This window comes from Enhydra lutris, unplaced genomic scaffold, assembly GCF_002288905.1.
Source record: "Enhydra lutris kenyoni isolate GAN:26980312 unplaced genomic scaffold, ASM228890v2 scaffoldscaffold2, whole genome shotgun sequence".
NCBI lineage: Eukaryota > Metazoa > Chordata > Mammalia > Carnivora > Mustelidae > Enhydra > Enhydra lutris.
In genome coordinates, this window is record NW_019154086.1 from 6858163 (window position 1) to 6883710 (window position 25548).

The window sequence follows — 25548 nt, forward strand, 5'->3', positions numbered from 1 at the left end:
CTCTCTCTCTGTCAAATAAAAAAAATCTTTTTTTGAAAAAGTACAAATTAAATAATAACACTGTTTTTAATTCTCTGATGACTGGCAAAATTCAATGTTTTCCATGTTCCCATTCATACATTGTACTATTTTATTATCATTCGCCCAATTCATTCATTCCCTTTTGTTGTTTAAGAAAAAAGAAGTGCTCAGTCTCCTGGGTGCCTCAGTTCGTTGAGCATCCGTCTCTTGGACTGTGCTCAGGTCATGGCCTCTTAGGTCCTGAGATTGAGTCCCTGTTGGGGCTCTGTGCTCAGCAGGGAGTCTGCTTGAAGATTCTCTCCTTCTGCTCCTCCCCCTCAACTCACACGTGTGCTATCTCTCTCTCAAAGGAGTAAATAAATTGTTAAAAAAAGAAAAGAACTAGGCTAATTCTATTTATCTGTTAAGACTATTTATTTGTTTTTTACTGAATGTGTTATCTCCTTATATGTGCATCATGTCACTTGTGAAAAGTGGTAGCTGGTTCCTCTGCAGGTTTGGTCTATCCTAAATTCCACAAAAAGATGAAGAAAGAATCTGGAAGGAGCAGGATTGGAGCCTTGCCTCATGTGAAGTCCTGGAACGGGACAGATGTTAAGAGAACTGGCTACAAATGCACCAGAAACACATGCCACTTTTCAATAAACAGTACATGCAATATCCTGGGAGGGAAATCCATATCCATTTATTTTTTCCTCATATCCACAAATGTAATTTTTACATCCATTTTCCCCTCTGTTACATATTCCTCATGTAAGTTTCATTTTAATCAATAGATCATCACATTTTTGTGATTACCAATTACGAACCAAGTAAAAGAAACTGAGATTAATGAAACTTTATTGCAACAAAGATAAAGAGTAACAAAGTAACTCTAATGAATATAAAGAAAATGCCATATTTGCCAGCACTTTCACTCTGTAATGTGTTGTTAAAAACAACATGCTAGGGAAGATAATTATATATTTTAGTTCAATACCAAAAACCCTAGGGAGGAAAATTAAAGAGTGAGAAATTCAGTAAACAGAGCATAAAAGATGACAAAGCAGGCAGTCCTGTAACAAACAGCAGCATGTAATGCTAGTAAGATTAATGGCCAAAACTATATGTTTCTTTCTTAACCAGTCAGAGCCTATAAATAAAGACGCAAGAAAAATAAAAGTCAGCAACTCCTACTGGTATCCCTACTTTAACAAACAAACAAATAAATAAATAAAATTCAAAAACATGTTCTCATCATTTTGGGAGAATATTTATTAGATCATCAAGGAAGGAAGAAGAAAAGTACATACCAAAAAAAAAAAAAAAAGTGTTTAGCTCTTGTGTTTCTTTCTATATTTAGGAATTATACACCAGGGTGCTAACTTTGTTTCCTGAAGTCCTAACCTCAAACTGCTGTTTATCGCTTCAAACTTAGCCACCCTGCAGCCACTGTAACACAAAATCCATTCTGAGTAACTGAGAGCCAAAGAGGTCTTCTTTCTACATAACTTCACTTTACGTTTATGCTCATATTAAAGACATTTTATAATGGGGTTTACCATTCATAACTTCAAATTGAAGGAGAAAATGGCCAAATTCACTTTGTGCATTATCAATTTTGCAATTTTAAAAATCTGAAAAAGTAAGCTTTGATTTTAAGTACAAACTCAGACTGTCAGAAAGGGAGCAAGAGCATTAATCCTTAATACTTGCCAGTCTGAACGACATACATAACCGGAGCCGGGTAAATAAATCCCCTGTCAATATGAGCAGGACTTAATAAACTCAAAGTTGATCTGGGTTGCTCTCCTTATTTATAAAAGTAATGGCAAAGTTCGAATGAACTCTAAGAAATTATGTTCAAAATGCCCTATTCTCTGACATAAGTACCACAGTTTGTGAAGCTTTCCTTTAAAAAGGCACTCAATTCTGGTAATGGTTGTACAACTCTGTGAATCTACTAAAAACTACTGAATTAGGGGCTCCTGGGTGGCTCAGTGGGTTAAAGCCTCTGCCTTCGGCTTGGGTCATGATCCCGGGGTCCTGGGATCGAGCCCTGCATGGGGCTCTCTACTCGGCGGGGAGCCTCCTTCCTCCTCTCTCTCTGCCTGCCTCTCTGCCTGCCTCTCTGCCTACTTGTGATAAATAAAATCTTTAAAAAAACAAAACTACTGAATTATACACTTTAGAAAGGGTGAACTTTATGGTATCTGAATTATATTTCAATATAGCTGTTATAAAATAAAAAAGTCATGGCATCTTTTCCCCCTAGCTTTGATGTTTAAAATAGTAACATGCAGTTATCAAGAAAACAGCATCTAAAACATCCAGTTTCTCAACCACGCTAGATAATTACAATCTTTCTGTTTCTCAAACAATAATATTAATGTTGAACAAGAATAAATAAACACCCTGGCTATGAAAGGCCACTTCTGATTCACTTTAGATTTAACAGAAATATTTCTGGTTCAGATTTATACATAATTCAAGTCATCTGAATGGTGTCTTCTTTTTGGATATCTGTTTTACAGTGATATAAGCTCAAAGTGGTCAAGATCACACAGCACCTATTTTGTCGTAGGGCTTAATTGAGATATAATTCACATATAAAAACAAAACCTATTTTTAAACAATGTTCAAAATTATGATTATAGTTCAAGTAAACTCTGGACCTATTTTCAAAATAAACTGAAATTATGCCTACCATTTTATAGGCAAAATGACAAATCATTAAATGTCCTACATAAAGCTTAAGATGTATCTTTTGTCTATACTAAAAAGAAAATACACACTACCAAACTGAAAGTAAATTGTGAAAGAAATCAAATTATGCAAACAAAAGTCTTCGAAAAACTTCCAAAAAGTACAAGTGAACTTCCTGTCATTTGTGATTTTAAACAATTCACAAAAAGACTATAAAACCAAATTTTAACCAAAAAAGCGGTCTATAACATACTGGTCAGTATGCCTTAAAGAAAAAAATGTGGTTCCTGCCATAGTAAAGGGATTTTACACTACAAAAGAATTCTTAGGTATAAATGGGAATACAAATATACAGTAGTTCAATTACTGTTATTCCTGGATATGGGGTTCTAGGAAGTAACAGAAAGTAACAGTGATCATAGTTACTCATATGTTACTCAGTCAAAATCAGCTCAGAATGTGTATTGTGTTCATAACTGGACTCACATAAGAAACAGTATCTGAAAAAGGGATGACTATAAAAACAATGTACTCTATCAAAAGATATTAAGATAAAAAGCATTAAGGGGCTAGGATTGAGCATTTAAGTGAGGACCCTAGAAGTGAAAGAAGTTACCTGAAATTAGCGGAGTATTATACTATGTTTTGTAAAATTTTATTTGTGTTATGCACAATCGAAGTTTTCACTCTTTTTTTGGTAAAAGATTATTTATTTGTTTGTTTGAGAGAGAAAGAGAATGCGTGAGCATGAGCATGACACGGGTAGGGGCAGAGCCAGAGGGAGAAGCAGACTCCCCACTGAGCAGGGAGCCCAACACAGGGCTTGATCCCAGGACCCTTAGATCATAACCTGAGCTGAAGGCAGATGCTTAACCAACTGAGTGACCCAGGCGCCCTGGTCTTCAGCCTCTGAAGATGGAATCCAGAGAGGAGGAAGTCTTACTATTTACACTACTTTCCCAGGAAAATATCCCTGGATCTAGGCATATCTGAGTGTATCTAGTATGTATGAGTGGGAGGAAGGAGAGAGAAAGATAAGAGCTGGGAAAAGGACCCTTGAGATCTTCCTTCCTTTAAAGATTAGGAATATACTATAACTGCTAGAGTTTCTCTCTGAGATCTCCAACAACAGATACAAACAGATACTGTATTTGTTTCGGACACAGCCTGAAAAAGAACATGCTAAGGAGTCAGGGAAATATAATGGAAAGGAAGAGGTTGGTAAAAGCAAAGAAATAATAAATAGATCCTAATTTGGTTAAAAACCCAGACCAGATCTTATCTTCTAGGTTATATGCTATGATTTAATGAAGTAATTATTGCATTCTCAGCCAGTCCATAGACTATTACATACAGCTGGAAATATCTCCTTTTCAAATCATATAAACAAGAAAAGCTTCTCTTTCAGAGATATTTTGGAAACAAAACAAAATATTTCTGAAAGAACTCATTTTTTCATTTCCCCTATATCATCCTTCATCTTACAACTACTGGGGCCATTTTAACTCTACACCACCGTGAGATTAGTATTCACCTATCCACAATAGCGACTGTAAGTCACCCCGCAGACCAAGAGGTAGAATTATTTCATTAATTCATCCATCAGGTACTGAATAGCTATTTTGTGCCAAGTACCATTCTAGGTAGAAATAATCCATTTTACAAACATATGCCTTCTTAATCTAAACAAAACTCAGTCTTAAGTACTTTATTTTATCTCATAATTATGTCAATTTGAAGATCTGGACTGATTCCAGTACTTATTAGTATTCAGTACATCTCTACATTTCAAATTCCTCATCTGGAAATGAGAAAAACATTACCTTACGCAGCAATTATGAAGATTAAAGAAAATATGTAAAACTGATCCATAAACTATTGAGCCACTTTAAAAGATAAACAACAAGGAAGGGAGTATGAAAAGTGGAGTAAAGAGAAAACCAAGTTACGAAAAGCTGTTATGGCTCTTAGCAAGAGAGGAGATATTATTATTTTAAGTGTGAAAAAACTGTAAACTAGCAAAGATCGGTTAATTTGTATAGTTACCATTTAAACCCACAAAGCCATATCAAGAGTTTATTCGTACTGCTATCTTTTCAACAAAAGGCTCTAAAAACCAACAGAAAAAGCACTCTGAATTTTGTCCTTTTTTGGGTGGTGTGTAAAACTGTGTTTCAGTGATAGCTCATCGAAGAGGATATATATACAGGACATGAATCATACACTTTAACTTTTAAGATCTTTTAGTAGGATTGCTCTTCTGTAAGTTATGTTTGCCTCCACTATCCAGCCACACAAACACATAGATGATACACCCACAGGATCTATTTTAGAAAAGTTAGTTTTAGTAGATAAATGCACTGAAAATTGTTAATTAAATTTCTGTAAATTAAACTTTCTTAAAAAACATATCCAAATTCATAGACTTCATAACAGTAAATTACAATATAAGCAAGAAGCACTCTGGGTTCAAAATAATTGAATCTGGCAGGCAGTGTATACTTACTTTCGCTCCAACAGCAGGCAGTAATCAACGATGACAGGCACCATGTCCTGAAGAGAAACCATAAAGAAAGCATTAGCACTACACCTCTGCCCATGGACCATTGGTTCGACATAATCAAAGTGGTATGCTTAAGACACTGGTAAATTGTTGGGAGAATAGAACTTTATACCATGCTTTTGTTAAGTAATTTGGTGCTAGGAGTCAAAAGTCTTAAAAATGTGAAAAGAGGGTGCCTGGGTGGCTCAGTGGGTTAAGCCGCTGCCTTCGGCTCGGGTCATGATCTCAGGGTCCTGGGATCGAGTCCCGCATCGGGCTCTCTGCTCAGCAGGGAGCCTGCTTCCCTTCCTCTCTCTCTGCCTGCCTCTCTGCCTACTTGTGATCTGTCTGTCAAATAAATAAATAAAATCTTTAAAAAAAAAAAAAAAATGTGAAAAGACTTTTACCTAGTAATTCCAGCTGGATATTTATCCTAAATACATTTAAGAAAAGAAGTGTTTAATGCATTAAGGTTTTCACTGCAAATCTATAACAGAAGCAAAAGGAGAAGAGGGAGGAGAGGAAGAAATGGGAATTAAATATATAACGGGAACATCATTAAGTAAATTTGCTATTGAAGTCAAATAGGTAGATATTACAAATTTACAAAGAGTTTACAACAACATAACAAATTTTAGGTGAAAACTATGCATTTATCTCACTACCTTATAAAGAAAATTTGCAAAGGAAAATAAAATGTGAAGAAAATACATCAAATTGATAACAGAATACAGCTGATCTTGTTGGTGGCTCAGGTGATTAAGGTTGTCCGCATTTTGTCACAATCCTCCAAACCAGCTATTTTAAGGTTGATTTAACTTCTCGGTTTCATAACATTTTGATTGCTTTAAATTCATCTTGTATAGACTTGTATCAGTGAATGGCAACCCATAATTTTGGCCTTTTTCAAGAGAAACAGAAGCTTATTATTACTGGAAATTGTCAAGTAACCAAGCATTAGATTTCAGTAGTACTCTTTCATTTTCTGCCGGCTGCAGGGAAATGGTTTCCTTAAAAAAATAAAAATAAAAAAATAAAATCCTAGAAGGCCTAAGTTCTAGACAGGGAAAAAATACCACCAGGGGAGAAGGCACTATGTGAAGAAGAGAATACTACATGCTAATACTTGTTTGACAAAACAAATAAAACCGAGAAACCCTTACTATTTGAGAGAGGTATTAGAAGGACCTATAATCCTGAAACAATTATGAGGTTATACATGACCAGTATGCTTCCTTTAGTCATCAACAGTTCTTACAACAAGATTTAAAATCTTATTTAGAGTCTTCAAAAACAGAACTGAAATAATTGAAAAGTGTTAGGTTATGTGAGAAATTATGTGACAAGTCTTCGAGTTACAGTAAGTGTCAACCCTGTGTGAGAATACAGTGGGCCAGATAATCTGGAGGGAAAAAAATCTCCCTAGATACTTAAATAAAATTCCTTACAAAACATGGCTGAGTTCCTAAGAAAGTAAGGGCAATACGAGTCTAAAAATGAAAAGGGAACTGAAAACCAAAGCAATAAATATTAAGCTGTCACTGAGATTGTCTTATACATTTGTTGGTCACATTAAGAGCTTGGGTTTTAACGTCAGAAAGAAGTTGAGACCTTAGATGCTTGCAACTTAAAAGACTGAAACAAATATCTTCCCAAAACCAGGATTCTTGAAAAGCTTCATCCTTAGTGAAAGGAAAAGGGGTGAGGGAGATCTGCCTAAAAGCCTAGGAAGAGGACAAGAAAGACTGTCTGTCTTGGCCTGGACTCAACGGGGGTAAATCTGTACTCTGTGAGAATCTATAATCAATATCCTGTTTGTAGGTGGATTTGAGATTTGAATTTACACGGTCTCCTTAGGACAGGAAAAGTCAAGGAAAAAATGGAACATAAAAGATGATTCTGAGAAAGGATATTCTTGGGGCACTTGAAAGAGAAACAAATTCAAAATTTCTCTGGAGATAGTACTTAACACAGGCAAAATAAGTTCTACTGATAAAGACCTATTGAAAATGTGTTCTAAACAAAAAATTTTAAAGCACCAGACGAAATAATGCACCATGAGTAAACATCAGCAGAAACCACAAACAGCAGGATAGACTCTTAAAAGTTCAAGTATTATGAGAAACTAATATATTTAAAATTACTAAATGCAAAATAAAGAAGTGCTTGGCCTAGTACTAAAGATACACTACTAGAGAGAAATCGAGACTGAAATCATCAGATTCATACATTTAGCACGGATCACTATAGTGATTTTATGATCACTATATATCTGGAAAACCAAGACTGAAGGTATAAGGGTATTACAGCAGTCAAAGTGAAATGGGGACTAAACTAAGGTAGTGATGGTAGACCTAAAACACAGCAGACAGAATTAAGAGCTATTTATAAAGGAAAACCCGAGCTTGGTGACACATTGGTTGTGGGTTGGACGGGATAGGAAGGAGTCTATGATAACTCCCAAGTTTCTAGCTTACGTGACAGCTGAATGAAGATGTCACAAAATGAAATAAGGAATATAGGTAGAAGTGTTAGAAGAAAGAAACTAAGTGCAGTTTGGACTATGGCAGATTTTAGGAACATCTTTACTTACATGCTGAATAATAAGAAATTGAGTAATCTAAAACATCAGGCTTAGAATTATAGATTTCTAGGAGTGCCTGGGCTGACTCTGTCAGTAGAGCATGCAACTCTTGATCTTGGGGCTGTGAGTTTGAGCCCCATGCTGAGGTAGAGATTACTTTTTTAAAAAAATTTTTTAGTTAAAAAAAAAAAAAAGATTATAGATTTCTAAGTTATAAGAGGAAACAATGTATATGGATAAACTTGTCCTGGGATAACAAACAGAGTTAGAAACCAGTGGACAATAACTATCCTAAGACTAAGAGCTACACTATGGTCAGAGGATAGAAACAAAATCCAACTCAAGACCAATTACAAAGGTATAAAAATCAGAAGGCACACAGTTACAGATAGCTAAAGGATACAGAGCTTCAAAAAGGAAAGGTGAGGGGGGAGGAGTCAAAATGGCGGAGAAGTAGCAGGCTGAGACTACTTCAGGTAGCGGGAGATCAGCTAGATAGCTTATCTAAAGATTGCAAACACCTACAAATCCAACGGGAGATCGAAGAAAAGAAGAACAGCAATTCTAGAAACAGAAAATCAACCACTTTCTGAAAGGTAGGACTGGCGGAGAAGTGAATCCAAAGCAACGGGAAGATAGGCCGCGGGGGGAGGGGCCGGCTCCCGGCAAGCAGCAGAGCAACAGAGCACAAAATCAGGACTTTTAAAAGTCTGTTCCCCTGAGGGACATTGCTCCAGAGGCTTAACCAGGGTGAAGCCCACGCGGGGTCAGCGTGGCCTCAGGTACCGCAGGGTCACAGAAGGATCGGGGGTGTCTGAGTGTCGCAGAGCTTACAGGTATTAGAACGTGGAAGCCAGCTACAGAGACAGAGCCGAGGAGTGAGCTCTAAGCTCGGGGTTACCTTGAACCAGTGGCAGGCTCGGTCAGCTCGGAGCGCGGCCGGAGGCAGGGTGACGGGAGTAATTGGGCGCTGTTCTCTGAGGGCGCACTGAGGAGTGGGGCCCCGGGCTCTCGGCTCCTCCGGGCTGGAGACTGGGAGGCCGCCATCTTCATTCCCGCCCTCCGGAACTCTACGGAAAGCGCTCAGGGAACAAAAGCTCCCGAAAGCAAACCCGAGCGGATTACTCAGCCCGCCCCCGGTAAGGGCGGTGCAACTCCGCCTGGGGCAAAGACACTTGAGAATCACTACAACAGGCCCCTCCCCTAGAAGATAACAAGAAGCCCAGCCAGGACCAGGTTCACCTACCAAGGACTGCAGTTTCAATACCAAGGAGAGCAGCGGAATTCCAAAGGAGGAGAAAGCAAAGCACGGAACTCATGGCTTTCTCCCCATGATTCTTTAGCCTTGCAGTAAATTTAATTTTTTTTCTTTTTCAACTTATTTCTCTTCTTCTGCTAAATTTTTTAACTTTTACCCTTTCCTTTTTTAATGTTTTTTAACTAGTTTATCTAATATATACATATATATATTTTTCCTTTTTATATTTTTTCTTTATTGGTTTTCTTTTTTTAATTGTTTCTTTTTTTTTTTTTTCTTCTTTCTGAACCTCTTTTTATCCCCTTTCTCCCCCCTCACGATTTGGGATCTCTTCTGATTTGGCTAAAGCATATTTTCCTGGGGTTGTTGCCACCCTTTTAGTATTTTACTTGCTCCTTCATATACTCTTATCTGGACAAAATGACAAGGCGGAAAAATTCACCACAAAAAAAAGAACAAGAGGCAGTACCAAAGGCTAGGGACCTAATCAATACAGACATTGGTAATATGTCAGATCTAGAGTTCAGAATGACAATTCTCAAGGTTCTAGCCGGGCTCGAAAAAGGCATGGAACATATCAGAGAAACCCTCTCCGGAGAGATAAAAGCCCTTTCTGGAGAAATAAAAGAACTAAAATCTAACCAAGTTGAAATCAAAAAAGCTATTAATGAGGTGCAATCAAAAATGGAGGCTCTCACTGCTAGGATAAATGAGGCAGAAGAAAGAATTAGCGATATAGAAGACCAAATGACAGAGAATAAAGAAGCTGAGCAAAAGAGGGACAAACAGCTACTGGACCATGAGGGGAGAATTCGAGAGATAAGTGACACCATAAGACGAAACAACATTAGAATAATTGGGATTCCAGAAGAAGAGGAAACAGAGAGGGGAGCAGAAGGTATATTGGAGAGAATTATTGGAGACAATTTCCCCAATATGGCAAAGGGAATGAGCATCAAAATCCAGGAGGTTCAGAGAACCCCCCTCAAAATCAATAAGAATAGGTCCACACCCCGTCACGTAATAGTAAAATTTACAAGTCTTAGTGACAAAGAGAAGATCCTGAAAGCAGCCCGGGAAAAGAAGTCTGTAACATACAATGGTAAAAATATTAGATTGGCAGCAGACTTATCCACAGAGACCTGGCAGGCCAGAAAGAGCTGGCATGATACATTCAGAGTACTAAACGAGAAAAACATGCAGCCAAGAATACTATATCCATCTAGGCTATCATTGAAAATAGAAGGAGAGATTAAAAGCTTCCAGGACAAACAAAAACTGAAAGAATTTGCAAATACCAAACCAGCTCTACAGGAAATATTGAAAGGGGTCCTCTAAGCAAAGAGAGATCCTAAAAGTAGTAGATCAGGAAGAAACAGAGATAATATACAATAACAGTCACCTTACAGGCAATACAATGGCACTAAATTCATATCTCTCAATACTTACCCTGAATGTTAATGGGCTAAATGCCCCAATCAAAAGACACAGGGTATCAGAATGGATAAAAAAACAAAACCCATCTATATGTTGCCTACAAGAAACTCATCTTAAACCTGAAGACACCTCCAGATTTAAAGTGAGGGGGTGGAAAAGAATTTACCATGCTAATGGACATCAGAAGAAAGCAGGAGTGGCAATCCTTATATCAGATCAATCAGATTTTAAGCCAAAGACTATAATAAGAGATGAGGAAGGACACTATATCATACTCAAAGGAACTGTCCAACAAGAAGATCTAACAATTTTAAATATCTATGCCCCTAACGTGGGAGCAGCCAACTATATAAACCAATTAATAACAAAATCAAAGAAACACATCGACAATAATACAATAATCGTAGGGGACTTTAACACTCCCCTCACTGAAATGGACAGATCATCCAAGCAAAAGATCAACAAGGAAATCAAGGCCTTAAATGACACACTGGACCAGATGGACATCACAGATATAATCAGAACATTTCATCCCAAAGCAACAGAATACACATTCTTCTCTAGTGCACATGGAACATTCTCCAGAATAGATCACATTCTTGGTCCTAAATCAGGTCTCAACCGTTATCAAAAGATTGGAATCATTCCCTGCATATTTTCAGACCACAATGCTCTGAAGCTAGAACTCAATCACAAGAGGAAATTTGGAAAGAACCCAAATACATGGAGACTAAACAGCATCCTTCTAAAGAATGAATGGGTCAACCAGGAAATTAAAGAAGAGTTGAAAAAATTCATGGAAACAAATGATAATGAAAACACAATGGTTCAAAATCTGTGGGGCACAACAAAAGCAGTCCTGAGAGGAAAATATATAGCGGTACAAGCCTTTCTCAAGAAACAAGAAAGGTCTCAGGTACACAACCTAACCCTACACCTAAAAGAGCTAGAGAAAGAACAAGAAAGAAACCCTAAACCCAGCAGGAGAAGAGAAATCATAAAGATCAGAGCAGAAATCAATGAAATAGAAACCAAAAAAACAATAGAACAAATCAACGAAACTAGGAGCTGGTTCTTTGAAAGAATTAATAAGATCGATAAACCCCTGGCCAGACTTATCAAAAAGAAAAGAGAAAGGACCCAAATAAATAAAATCATGAATGAAAGAGGAGAGATCACAACGAACACCAAAGAAATACAGACAATTATAAGAACATACTATGAGCAACTCTATGCCAACAAATTTGACAATCTGGAAGAAATGGATGCATTCCTAGAGACATATAAACTACCACAACTGAACCAGGAAGAAATAGAAAGCCTGAACAGACCCATAACCAGTAAGGAGATTGAAACAGTCATCAAAAATCTCCAAACAAACAAAAGCCCAGGGCCAGACGGCTTCCCGGGGGAATTCTACCAAACATTTAAAGAAGAACTAATTCCTATTCTCCTGAAACTGTTCCAAAAAATAGAAATGGAAGGAAAACTTCCAAACTCATTTTATGAGGCCAGCATCACCTTGATCCCCAAACCAGACAAGGATCCCATCAAAAAAGAGAACTACAGACCAATATCCTTGATGAACACAGATGCAAAAATTCTCACCAAAATACTAGCCAATAGGATTCAAAGTACATTAAAAGGATTATTCACCACGACCAAGTGGGATTTATTCCAGGGCTGCAAGGTTGGTTCAACATCCGCAAATCAATCAATGTGATACAACACATTAATAAAAGAAAGAACAAGAACCATATGATACTCTCCATAGATGCTGAAAAAGCATTTGACAAAGTACAGCATCCCTTCCTGATCAAAACTCTTCAAAGTGTAGGGATAGAGGGCACATACCTCAATATTATCAAAGCCATCTATGAAAAACCCACCGCAAATATCATTCTCAATGGAGAAAAACTGAAAGCTTTTCCGCTAAGGTCGGGAACACGGCAGGGATGTCCGTTATCACCACTGCTATTCAACATAGTACTAGAAGTCCTAGCCTCAGCAATCAGACAACAAAAGGAAATTAAAGGCATCCAAATCGGCAAAGAAGAAGTCAAACTATCACTCTTTGCAGATGATATGATACTATATGTGGAAAACCCAAAAGACTCCACTCCAAAACTGCTAGAACTTGTACAGGAATTCAGTAAAGTGTCAGGATATAAAATCAATGCCCAGAAATCAGTTGCATTTCTCTACACCAACAACAAGACAGAAGAAAGAGAAATTAAGGAGTCCATCCCATTTACAATTGCACCCAAAACTATAAGATACCTAGGAATAAACCTAACCAAAGAGACTAAGAATCTATACACAGAAAACTATAAAGTACTCATGAAAGAAATTGAGGAAGACACAAAGAAATGGAAAAATGTTCCATGCTCCTGGATTGGAAGAATAAATATTGTGAAAATGTCTATGCTACCTAAAGCAATCTACACATTTAATGCAATTCCTATCAAAGTACCATCCATTTTTTTCAAAGAAATGGAACAAATAATCCTAAAATTTATATGGAACCAGAAAAGACCTCGAATAGCCAAAGCAATATTGAAAAAGAAAGCCAAAGTTGGTGGCATCACAATTCCAGACTTCAAGCTCTATTACAAAGCTGTCATCATCAAGACAGCATGGTACTGGCACAAAAACAGACACATAGATCAATGGAACAGAATAGAGAGCCCAGAAATAGACCCTCAACTCTATGGTCAACTCATCTTCGACAAAGCAGGAAAGAATATCCAATGGAAAAAAGACAGCCTCTTCAACAAATGGTGTTGGGAAAATTGGACAGCCACATGCAGAAAAATGAAATTGGATCATTTCCTTATACCACACACGAAAATAGACTCAAAATGGATGAAGGATCTCAATGTGAGAAAGGAATCCATCAAAATCCTTGAGGAGAACACAGGCAGCAACCTCTTCGACCTCAGCCGCAGCAACATCTTCCTAGGAACATCGCCAAAGGCAAGGGAAGCAAGGGCAAAAATGAACTATTGGGATTTTATCAAGATCAAAAGCTTTTGCACAGCAAAGGAAACAGTTAACAAAACCAAAAGACAACTGACAGAATGGGAGAAGATATTTGCAAATGACATATCGGATAAAGGGCTAGTGTCCAAAATCTATAAAGAACTTAGCAAACTCAACACCCAAATAATCCAATCAAGAAATGGGCAGAGGACATGAACAGACATTTCTGCAAAGAAGACATCCAGATGGCCAACAGACACATGAAAAAGTGCTCCACATCACTCGGCATCAGGGAAATACAAATCAAAACCACAATGAGATACCACCTCACACCAGTCAGAATGGCTAAAATTAACAAGTCAGGAAATGACAGATGCTGGCGAGGATGCGGAGAAAGGGGAACCCTCCTACACTGTTGGTGGGAATGCAAGCTGGTGCAACCACTCTGGAAAACAGCATGGAGGTTCCTCAAAATGTTGAAAATAGAACTACCCTATGACCCAGCAATTGCACTGCTGGGTATTTACCCTAAAGATACAAACGTAGTGATCCGAAGGGGCACGTGCACCCGAATGTTTATAGCAGCAATGTCTACAATAGCCAAACTATGGAAAGAACCTAGATGTCCATCAACAGATGAATGGATAAAGAAGATGTGGTATATATACACAATGGAATACTATGCAGCCATCAAAAGAAATGAAATCTTGCCATTTGTGATGACGTGGATGGAACTAGAGGGTATCATGCTTAGCGAAATAAGTCAATCGGAGAAAGACAACTATCATATGATCTCCCTGATATGAGGGAGAGGAGATGCAACATGGGGGGTTAAGGGGGTAGGAGAAGAGTAAATGAAACAAGATGGGATTGGGAGGGAGACAAACCATAAGTGACTCTTAATCTCACAAAACAAACTGAGGGTTGATGGGGGGAGGGGGGTTGGGAGGGGGGGTGGGGTTATGGACATTGGGGAGGCTATGTGCTATGGTGAGTGCTGTGAAGTGTGTAAACCTGGCGATTCACAGACCTGTACCCCTGGGGATAAAAATATATTATATGTTTATTAAAAAAAAAAAGGAAAGGTGATTGTCACTCTTTAATATCGCACTGAGGATGGATAAGATCTGGAAATTGTTTATTAGACTTAGAAATTTGAGTATCATTGGTACCTTTAATAAGTAGGTGTTTTATGTTCCTGATTAAACAGTAAGTACAGTGATCAGTGACATCTAGCTTGCAGACAACTGAGTGGTAATGGCAATACTTGGTGGTATGTGAGGAGAAGGGAAGGAGAGAAAGAAGAGGAAGGAAGAGGGGGAAGGAAAGTGTCAGGGGAGGAAGGGGGAGGAAAAGAAACAGAAAACATCAATATATGTATAACTGGAATTCCTGAATAAGAAAACTCCAGCAGTGCAATTGAACAAACAGTTCAAGATACAACTCAAGAAAACTTTCCTGAAAGTAAAACAAAACAAAAACAAAAACAACAACAACAACAACAACAAACAGAGAGAGAGAGAGAGACTTAAATTTAGATATCGAAAGAACACATCATATGTTACAGAAAAAAATGGCCTTAAAATGGTTACACTGAGATCCAGTGCAGTAAAGTTACTGGATTCCAACAAGTAGTAAAGAAATAGCCAGAAGAAATGATAGGTCAGTTATGAAAGGGGGGAAAACATGTGCCAAGCTTACGATTTCCCCCAGAGTGGTATTCAATGCCAGAATGTCAGAGAGCAGTATCTTCAAGATCCGTAAGAAAAGCCAAAATGTTTTTCAATATAAAAGCTAGAGTCCAACAATTTGAAGACTTAACAATTCAAAAATATTGTTTTCCTGATCCTTTCTTCATGAAACAGCTTCAGCAACTACAAAATGGCCAGGGAGACCACAGCAAAAGCAATGGTGATCAGCACGAACTACGTTTAACAGCAAAAGTAAAACAAACTGATATCCTCTGACGATGAGTAAAAGATTTATATTAAGACAAACTGAGAGGAGAAAGGAAAGAAGGTGGGAGGTAGAAAAGATTCACTGGCTTCATCTGTAAGGTGGTAGTCAAAAGATATCCTTTAAAGCTCACAATTAAAACTGGAATTAAAAGCCTGTTTTAACAGTCCAAGAGCAAATACTCAGATAATGGTTAAAATGTGGTAATGAAGGAGGGGTTGAGGTGAAAGGAAGAAGAAAAGGTATGCTAATTTTTAATCACTGCATGGGGAACTATACTTTTAGCTATAATCCTAAAGGTAATCATTGGAATTAAATACACATTCCCAATTATCAGAAGTACATGCACAAATAAGAAAAAGAGAAACTGGTTAAAGGCTTCCTTAAAAATATAAAAACAAAATACATTTGGCTTACCTCCCTTAAGAATTTTAAGAATTTTTAGTATCTTTGCTGAGAAAAACAAAAATCTGATATCTCAAAAAAGCAAACCCCCAGCTCTATGTAGTAAACAAATACAAATACAAAGTGATCCAGAAAGAGTGAAAGTAAAAGAATAGGCAAAAGTACACCATGCAAAGAAAAATCAAAGGTGTGATATTTCTATCAGATAAAGTAAAATTCAGGCTAAAAGGGCAATTACATGAATAAATAAATCATAATGAAGATAAATTTCCTATTTCTATAGGCTAAATTACTCTACAGTACATACTAAATTATACAATGCTAACATTCATAAAGCACAAGATGGAAGGAAAAATAGAGAAAAGAACACAATCCAAAAGGCACTTTACTTCTCACTGTCCATGAGAAATCAGGTGGAGAACAATGAGCAAGGATTTAAAAGATCTATAAAAAATCTGACCGATACTGAACTATTCTCTGTGAAAACACACAAAGCACTATATTTCAAATGCTCACTGAACACTAATGAAAACTGCATACCTTGGGCTACAGAGAAAATCCAAATAAACTCCCAAAGGTAGTACACACAACATTATCTGATCATGATACAATAAAACCAGAAAGCAATCACCTATCAGAAAATAAGGTACTTTTTCCACTTAAAAATAAACCTTCTCTAAAACTCTTCAAAGAAAGAATACCAAGTTGAAGATTACATATGAAGACAATAATGAAAGTGATACATATTGAATTGATAGCCTTAAATAAGTTTATAAATTTATATTTTTAGAACACTCCATCCAAAAGCATCAAAATATGTATTTTCTCAAGTACACAGAACATTCACTAAGATAGATTATGTATTTTAGGCCATAAAACAAGTTTCAAATTTAAAAAGATTCAAGTCATATGAAGTATGTTTTCTGACCACAATGGAATTAAACTAGAAATTAACCAAGTAAGAATGACAAGATGACATCACTACAGATTCTCCAGGCATAAAAAGGGTAATTAAAATGTCATGAGCAATTTTTTCCCAATATAGAAGAAATATATAACCTCCTAAAAATTTGCACTGGTAGTTAAAAACCTTCCTACAAAGAAAACCCAAGGCCTTGATACTTCAATGGCAAAGTCTCTTAAACATTTAAGGAAGAAACAATGCCAATTCTGTACAAACTCTTCCATAAAGTTGAAAAGCAGGGAATAATTCACAAATAATTCTATGAAGCCAGGACTACACCAATCCCAGAACTACATTACATTACAAGAAAGACATTATAAGACATTAAAGACATTACAAGAAAACAGATCATTGTTCCTCACGAACACAGATGTCCTTATAAAACAGATGATATATTTTAATCACATGACTTTGTCCCAGGTATACCAGGTTGATTTAACATTCAAAAACTAATCAATACAATTCACCATATTAACAAATGCAAAAAGAAAAACTGTGATCACATCTATAGACGCAGAAAAAGTTTGACAAAAGTCAACAGCATTCATTCCCAAAAGTAAGACAATCTTAAGAAATTAAAAACAGAAATTCCATGGGGCACCTGGGTGGCTCAGTGCGTTAAGCTGCTGCCTTCGGCTCGGGTCATGATCTCGGGGTCCTGGGATCGAGTCCCGCATCGGGCTCTCTGCTCAGCAGGGAGCCTGCTTCTCTCTCTCTCTCTCTCTCTGCCTGCCTCTCTGCCTACTTGTGATCTATCTCTGTCAAATAAATAAATAAAATCTTAAAAAAACACAAAAAACAGAAATTCCTCAACCTGATAATAGGCATCTTTGAAAAACTATAGTTAGCATCAAATTTATAAATCAAAGATTGATGCTTTCCCACTGACACTGGAACAAAATAAGGATGTCAACTCTCAAAATTTCTATTCAGCATCATACTGGAGGCCATACTAGAAACAGTGGAATAAGACCAGAAAAAAACAAAAGTCATTCAGATTGGAAAAGAAGAAATAGTTCTGTCTTTATTTGAAGACAACATGATTATCTGCGTAGAAAATCCGATAGAATATTAGAGCTAATAAAGAAGAAGGAGTTTAGCAAGATTGCAGGATGTAAGTTCAATATACTAAAATCACCTGCTTTTCCATATATTAGAAACAAACACGCTGAAACCAAAATTTAAAAAAAAATACGATTTACAATAGTGTAACAAAATAAATACTATGCAACTACCAAAGGGGAAAAAGACATTCTCTATGAACCAATATAAATATATCTCCAAGGTATATTAAGTGGGAAGACAGTACAAAATCGCATATGTAGTTTTCTATTATTTGTGCTAAAGGCAGAAAAAATATGAATGGGTGGGTGGCTACAGCTGTGTATATTTGCGTGTATTTACATAAAGGAAATCCGGAAATATACATAAAAACTTAGTTACAATGGTAAGAGGCAGGTGGGAACTGGGCAGATGGCATCAGGGTGGAAACAGACTTTTCATTGTATACATTTTCATACTTTTTGATTTTTAAACCATATAGCTGTATAATTAATACAAAAAATTAAATTGAATGCTTAAAAAAGAATAGACTCAGGTAATACAACAATGCATAGTCAATCTCAACACTACAGAAATAAGTAGCTCACTCAAAGACACAAGGATATACCCAAATATGTCTAAGCTATATTTATATAGCTACAGACTACAGACTAGGGACGTTGCTAGGTTTGACTGATAAAGAGTTAACAAAACAGACATATCTTATAGTCTGGTACAAAGATTTTTTTTTTTAAGTAGTTAACAATGAAGTATGATGAAAGTGGAGTGAGGGGCAATGTGAAATGCCAGGGAAACTTACAACAAGGAGGTCTCACCTAAGTCAGCCTTCCTTGAAATGGGACATTTAAATGAATACCTGAGAGACGGCAGTGACCAACCAAACTCTAGGGAAGAATGTGCCATCCAGTAAGAGGGAATAGTATCTTGAAGGGAGTCCAGATATAAGAGACAGCAGAGAACCTTGAAGACTGAGAGAGACATTGTGACCAGAGCACCGAAAATGAAGATTGGCACTGGATGAGGAAGGGAGAATGTGGAAGGTTCTGGACTTTATTCTAATTTAATGGAAAGCCACTGAAGGGGCCTTAAGCAGAGAACTAAGATTAAAAATTAAGAATTGTGACACTGTTACAAGTGGTTTGGTTTTAGAATACATGTGCAGACTTAAATGACTTCTTTGCAAATCTCTACTATATGCCACTTCCCAACTTCTGTTCTCTGCAGCACTTTTTAGTTTTCTTGGCCTAAACTCTCTCCAGTTCCAAATTTCTGCTCATTCCCTTTTCTTTCGTTATCCAAGGAACCTTGAAATACCTTAAAAAGCCTCGAAAAGAGGTTACATTGGAGACTTCCACTTTCAGGGAACTAGAGCAGACATTTGTTCCTATCTCTCCTACTAATGTAATTAAAAATCCTGGACAATATATACAACACAAACGGAAGACTCTGAAAGATAGAAGAAGGCAGACCTGCTGGGATCTCAGGACCTAAGGAAAGACACAGTGGTGAGCTCCCTGATTCCTTTTTACCATATATCCCAGACTTGGAACTGAAGAAGCTTGATAACCTGGAAATGCCCATGCATACAGACAGAAAAAGGCTCCATGAAAGCTACTCTCTCTAGCCAAAAAAGAAAGAAAGAAAGAAAGAAAGAAAGAAAGAAAGAAAGAAAGAAAGAAAGAAAGAGAAAGAAAGAAAAAAGAAAGAAAGAAACAACATCAACAACAGAAAAGAAGGAATCTAGGAAAAGGAATAAAAAAAAAACAAACAAAAAAAAAAAAAACAAACCTTGTAAGAATATCTGTTCTATTCTGGCCAAACACCACAGAAAAAACTGTGGCCCCACACTCACTGTAACAGTTAATTTTATGTATCGAGTTAGCTGGACGACAATGTATCTAAATATTTGGTCAACATTATTCTGGTGTGTCTGTAAAGCAGATTGCCCTCCCTAATGCAAATCTGCTCTTCTTGGGTCTCAGGCCTGCCAGCTTTCAGGATGGAACTACATCATTGGCCCTCCTGGTCCTCAGGCTTACAAGACTTGGACTGGAACTACACATTAGGTCTCCTGGGTCTCCAACTTGCCAACTCAAGATCTTGGGACTACTCAGCTTCCAGAATCAAGTGAGCTAGTAGTTCCTTATCATATCTCTCTCTCTCTCTCTCTCTCTCTCTCTCTTCACACACACCCACACACCCATACTTTTTATGGTTGAAGCAAAAATCATAATACTGTGTGATGTGGTTCTATATGTATACAGATACAAATATAGATATAGATATATCTCCTATGGGTTCTGTTTCTATGGAAAACCTTGACTAACACATCCACCCTGCCAGCAAAAGCTGTGTGGAAAAACTTAGATTTCCACCCTCCACAGCATGTAACAAGGTACCCCAATTCTCCCTCCAATGAGCAGGATGGTATCGGAGAAGTCTAAGAAAGTGAAGACTTTCAATCCCAACAAGGCAGTGACAAATCCCTTCTCCTCCCACATGGAGAATGCTAGTGGCATTCCTGTAATAAAGCCCAATGGGGTAGTGTCAGAGGAGACTTAGAGAGAATGAGAACTTTCGCCAATGCCCAATCCAGTGGTAGTGATGCTACTGTCACCATGAGTTAATGGAGGCCACATAGGGAAGAGCAATGAGGCATTCCTATCCCTAACTAACCAGTGAAGTTTCAGAGAAGACTTAGTAAGGAGAACTCCCATTTCTGTCCAGCAATAAAGATGAGCACCCTCTAACAGGTATCAATGGAGGGGAACCTGTACTCTTACCCCCACCTACCAGTAAGGTAGGACCCCTTCCCTTGTCAGAGCAGTATCAGAAGGAAGCAGCTAATACAGAAATTTAAACAAGATCTGGAGTCTCACAACCTAACACTCACAATGTCTAGGCTTCCAAAGGAAATCACAAATCATACCAAGAACCAAAAAGATCTCAAACTGAATTAAAAAGTGATAATCAACAGATGCCAACACGAATATGACAGATGTCAGATGGTCTGACAAAGATTTTTAAAGCAGCCATGATAAAACTGCTTCAATAATTATAATTACATATTAAAACAAATAAAAACACAGAAAGTTTCATCCAGGAAATAGAAGATATAAAGAAAAGCCAAATGGAAATTTTACAACTAAAAAATACAATAGCTGCATTTTTTAAAAAACTCAGAGGATTCAACAACATAATAGATGGTTCAGAGGAAAAAATGAACTGGAAGAAATAACAAACAGAAATTTCCAATCTAAAGGAGAAAACAGGCTGAAAAAATAAATAAGTAAATAAATAAACTGACACCCAGGTACCTATGGGACTAGAACAAAAGACCTAACGTATCATCAGAGTCTCAGAAAAGGAAAAGATAAAGAGTAGAACTGAAGAAGTATTTGAAGATGTAATGGCCAAAAACATCCCAAATTTGGCAGAAGACACAAATACACAGATTTATCCACATATGACCAATCTAAAGGAATCCACACCAGATTTTTAAGCTTCTGAAAACTAAAGACAAAGCAACAACAACAACCCAGAAATCTTCAAAGTGGCTTGAAAGAGATGACAACTTAGCTCTAAGAGAACAATTTGAATGACTATATTTCTCATCAGCAACCAGGGAGGTTAGAGCAAGTGGCACAGTATTTCTCAAGTGCTGAAAGTAAGTAACTGTCAACTTAAAATCCTAAGTCCAGTGAAAGAACCTTGAAGTATGATGGGGCAATCAAGACATTCTAAGATGAAGAGACTTTACTGTCAACAAAACTACCCCGAAAGAATGGTTAATGCAAGTTTTCTAAACAGAAAGGAAACAATAAAAGAATGGACACCATGGAACATCAGGAAAGAAGAAAGAACATGGTAAGCAAAAACAAGGGTAAATGTAATAGACATTCCTTGTCTTGAACTTTCTTATGTGTTATGATTGAAGCAAAAAGTATAATCCTGTGGAATGTGGTTTTAAATGAAGAGTAGGAAGGGAATAAAACTCAGAAACAAAAAGCAGCAAACTATTGACAGATGCAACAACCTAGATGAATCACCAGAAAATTATGTTGAGTTTAAGATTTAAAAAAAAGCCAATCCCCAAAGCCTACATACTATATAATTCCATTTACATAACTTCTTGAAATAACAAAATTATAGAAAGAGAAATAATTAATGGTTGCCAGGGCCTAAGAAGGGGATGAGGGTGGGAGGAAAGAAGGTGTGGCTGTAAAAGGGCAAAATGAGAGATCCTTATGGTGATGGAAATGTTCTGTATCTTTACTATACTAGTTAATAAGCTGGTTATACAGTTGTACTATGGTTTTACAAGATGTGCCCATTGGGGAAAACCACATTAAAGGTACTTGGAATCTCTCTGTATTATTTCTTACAACTAAATATAAATCTACAATTATCCTAAGACAAAATTAATTTTAAAAAAAGAAAAAGGATACACAGAGTTCTCAACTCACTTAAATAGAGCTAACTCATTCAAATTAATGCTTTCACTGGCTTCCTAAAGAAGCCAAGTCCTTATCAATTTTGAACATTTAGATCTATAAACAAAATGAAATATTAAAGCCAAATCCATTTCTATATATTAAACCTTCCTTTCCAGTATCTAATTATGAAGAGACAAACTAGACTGTCCAGTGGATTACCCCTGGTGGCAATCTCTTAGATGCCTGAAAATAAGCTAGGTAGGATCAGTAGCTCTCCATCTCCCAAGAACAAGGACTAAGTGCAGACCCAACTTTGCAGAGGATCTGTAGTCAGAGGGAGGCAGCTGACATTCCAGGACTACTGTACACCACCTTGAGCAGCTGGTGCCCAAGCTCAGATGATCACCCCACTTAGCTCAATGGGAAGGTCGCTCCCACAAAAGCCCTAAAAGAAAGGAGAATGGAAAAGGACAGGTCCTTCTCTTGAAGCAAAACCTCAGTCCATCTGGTCAGACCTGGTCTATACATGCCTCTCCATGGGATACTGAGAGATCAAGGGCCCGCATACAAACTTCTGACCCTTCTCCATTAAGTTCAGCCTGTGCTGGCGCTGCTTGTGGCTATCTACCTGAAGTCTTTCAACACAAACACAATGAGCAACCCCTGCTTTAAGAAGATTCCTCTCGGTCTCAAAACGTTGCAGAATGCCTCTGAAAAATGGCTGAATTTTTGGTTTCCAACATTAAAAAAAAGAGAAAGCAAGTATTTCTCTAATCTCTTCTTCAATGCACAGTGCTATAAACTGGCCGCAGGGAACTGCTTGTTAGATATATGCATATATTTAAGATTAAGGAAGCAATAGATATGTGAATAAAACACTGACCTGACAGGCAGAAAACCTAAATTTAAGCCTGGCAATTGTTTCAGTGAATAGATCATTTTATTGCATTTTTTTGGTTTTGTTTGTTTTTTCAGAGAGAGGCAGACAGAGAAAGAACACAAGCATGGGGAGCTGCAGAAGGAGAGGGAGAAGCAGGCTCCCCACTGAACTAACTCCCCAAGTTTAGCAAGGAACCCGACACAGGGTTCACTATCCCAGGACTCTGGGATCATGACCTGAGCCAAAGGTAGCCACGTAACGGACTGAACCACCCAGGTGCCCCGATCATTTTATCGCACTGTGACTATCTTACCATCCACCAACTGAAGATATCATCTCTGGCTTACCCTCTTTCATAGGGATGATGTGACAAGAAATGAGATAGCAAATACAGATTCCTTTGCTTTTTGGAGCAGTGGCATTCATTCTCATAATTTGTATTCTAGAAGTCAACCAGGCAATGGAAACTGAATTCCTTGAAGATGATTCAAAATTTTAACAAAGCCTAGAAAATATGTGTGTGTGTGTGTGTGTGTGTGTGTGTGTGTATGTCTGTGTGTGTGTACATGTATGTGTATACAGAATAGATAGGCATTCCTAAACACACACACACACAGACAGGCCAATAGATCTATCTCCACGGGCTATCAGAGGTAGGCAGCTGTATTCTAGTATTAGTATACAAACACCATGAGCAGCTATGCAGATATAAGTGTCTCTCTGTACGTGTATGGATACTTTTCCTTCTTTTTTTCCAAGTATGATAACAAAACAATCTTCTAGGAAAGACCTAACTCCCCAGAACCAACATGTTAATCAAACCTCTGGAATAAGGTGGTGTGCTAGACACCAACACTGTTTTCCCTTCCTCAAATCCCCTCAAGGAAGCATGAGTTAGACAAAGAAGCCTCCTATTGCTTCACTCTGCGTTCAGCTTTCAGTCTCTGTTCACTCTTTGGCATGAACTCCTGATATAAAAACATATGCCAACAGCTGCTACAACCATGGCCTTGAATGACCAGCTTCTCATGGAGGGGGAAATGAAGCAGGAAGGAGAGCCTAAGAACAATTAATGTAAGGCTTTACTTTTAAGATCTTTTAAAGTGATATTATTTTTCTAATCCTAATTAGCTTGCTTCATATAATTAAAATGCCTCACATTTCTTTATACCTCTACCTTGTTTCATAAACAAACATGAGTGTAGCAAGATAAAAATATTCCAAAAAACATGAAACTGCTTCCACAGTTAACTAACCAGCTTCTGAGTTTAGAACACTGTTAGGAGAGACTTCTGATACCAGAGAAGCCAAAGGGACAGTTTCAAGAAGTCATTAACTGTGCTAAATGCTATGGAAGACCAGTAAGATGAAAAATAAATCCACAATCATTCAAATATAATTACTACAACTATATTAAAATGAATTCATTTCATATTTTTACTTTTTTATATATTTCAATATCTTCCTAAAACATATATTACTTAGTCCTCTCTTTTTCAAAGTGAACTATTTAACAACATACTGGTCTCAGATAATCAAAGAATATAAAGTGTGCATGAAACCTAGCAGAGTACAGGGCGAAGGCTCCTTGAGCCAGCCAGCCTGGATGCCTATCATGATTCTATTTACTGGTTGTATGATGTCAGGGAAGTTATTCAACCCTCTGTGTGTCTGTTTATACCTGTAAACATCTGTAAAATGGATATATAATTATTCAAGCATGTTATGAAGATTAAATGAGATACTTGCCAGGCACACAGCGCACAGTAATATTAGCCATGATTATGGACATCTGTGTTGTGTATGCTAAGTTCTATTCTCAGTTCAAACCTCCCAGAGTTGGATTTAAAACATACACCCCAGGGCTGCCTGGCTGGCTCAGTCAGTAGAGCATGTGACTCTTGATCTTCAGTTTGTGAGTTTAAGCCCTGCGTTGGGAGTGGGAGCCTAAGTAAAAAACGCACACATATGCACAAGACAACTGTACACAACATAAACACATGTTTCAAAAAAAAAAAAATCTGTCAACATATATTTCTCAAATCAAGGGCACTAAACCAGATGCTGGAAAAAAATCAGTCCCTAGACTTACAAGTTTAGCTGGGAAAGACTGACACTGCGTAAGTAATTTAAGTGCATGGCATTTTACAAATAAATGCTCCTGACTTAATCTGGGAGTCAGAGGAAGTGACATTTAAGCTCAGACTTGAAAATAAACAGGACCTGGTTAAGCTAAAATAAGTAGGAAAGAATTTTTATGTGGGGAGAACACCATGGGAAAAGGTGCTGAGTTAAGAGAGAATAGGGATATCAAGAGACTGAAATCTCTAATATGG

The 25548-nt window shown here is 37.4% G+C and overlaps 1 protein-coding gene across 5 annotated transcripts in view; it reads right to left on the reverse strand.

Moving 5' to 3' along the window:
• Positions 1–25548, reverse strand: part of LOC111147960 (VPS8, CORVET complex subunit) — a 245202-nt gene that overhangs the window by 164052 nt on the left and 55602 nt on the right. For all 5 annotated transcript variants that reach the window (XM_022504289.1, XM_022504266.1, XM_022504272.1 and 2 more), the window contains one exon: positions 5213–5259. In XM_022504289.1, the coding sequence (XP_022359997.1) occupies positions 5213–5259 (47 nt within the window). The remainder of the gene's footprint in view (positions 1–5212; positions 5260–25548) is intronic.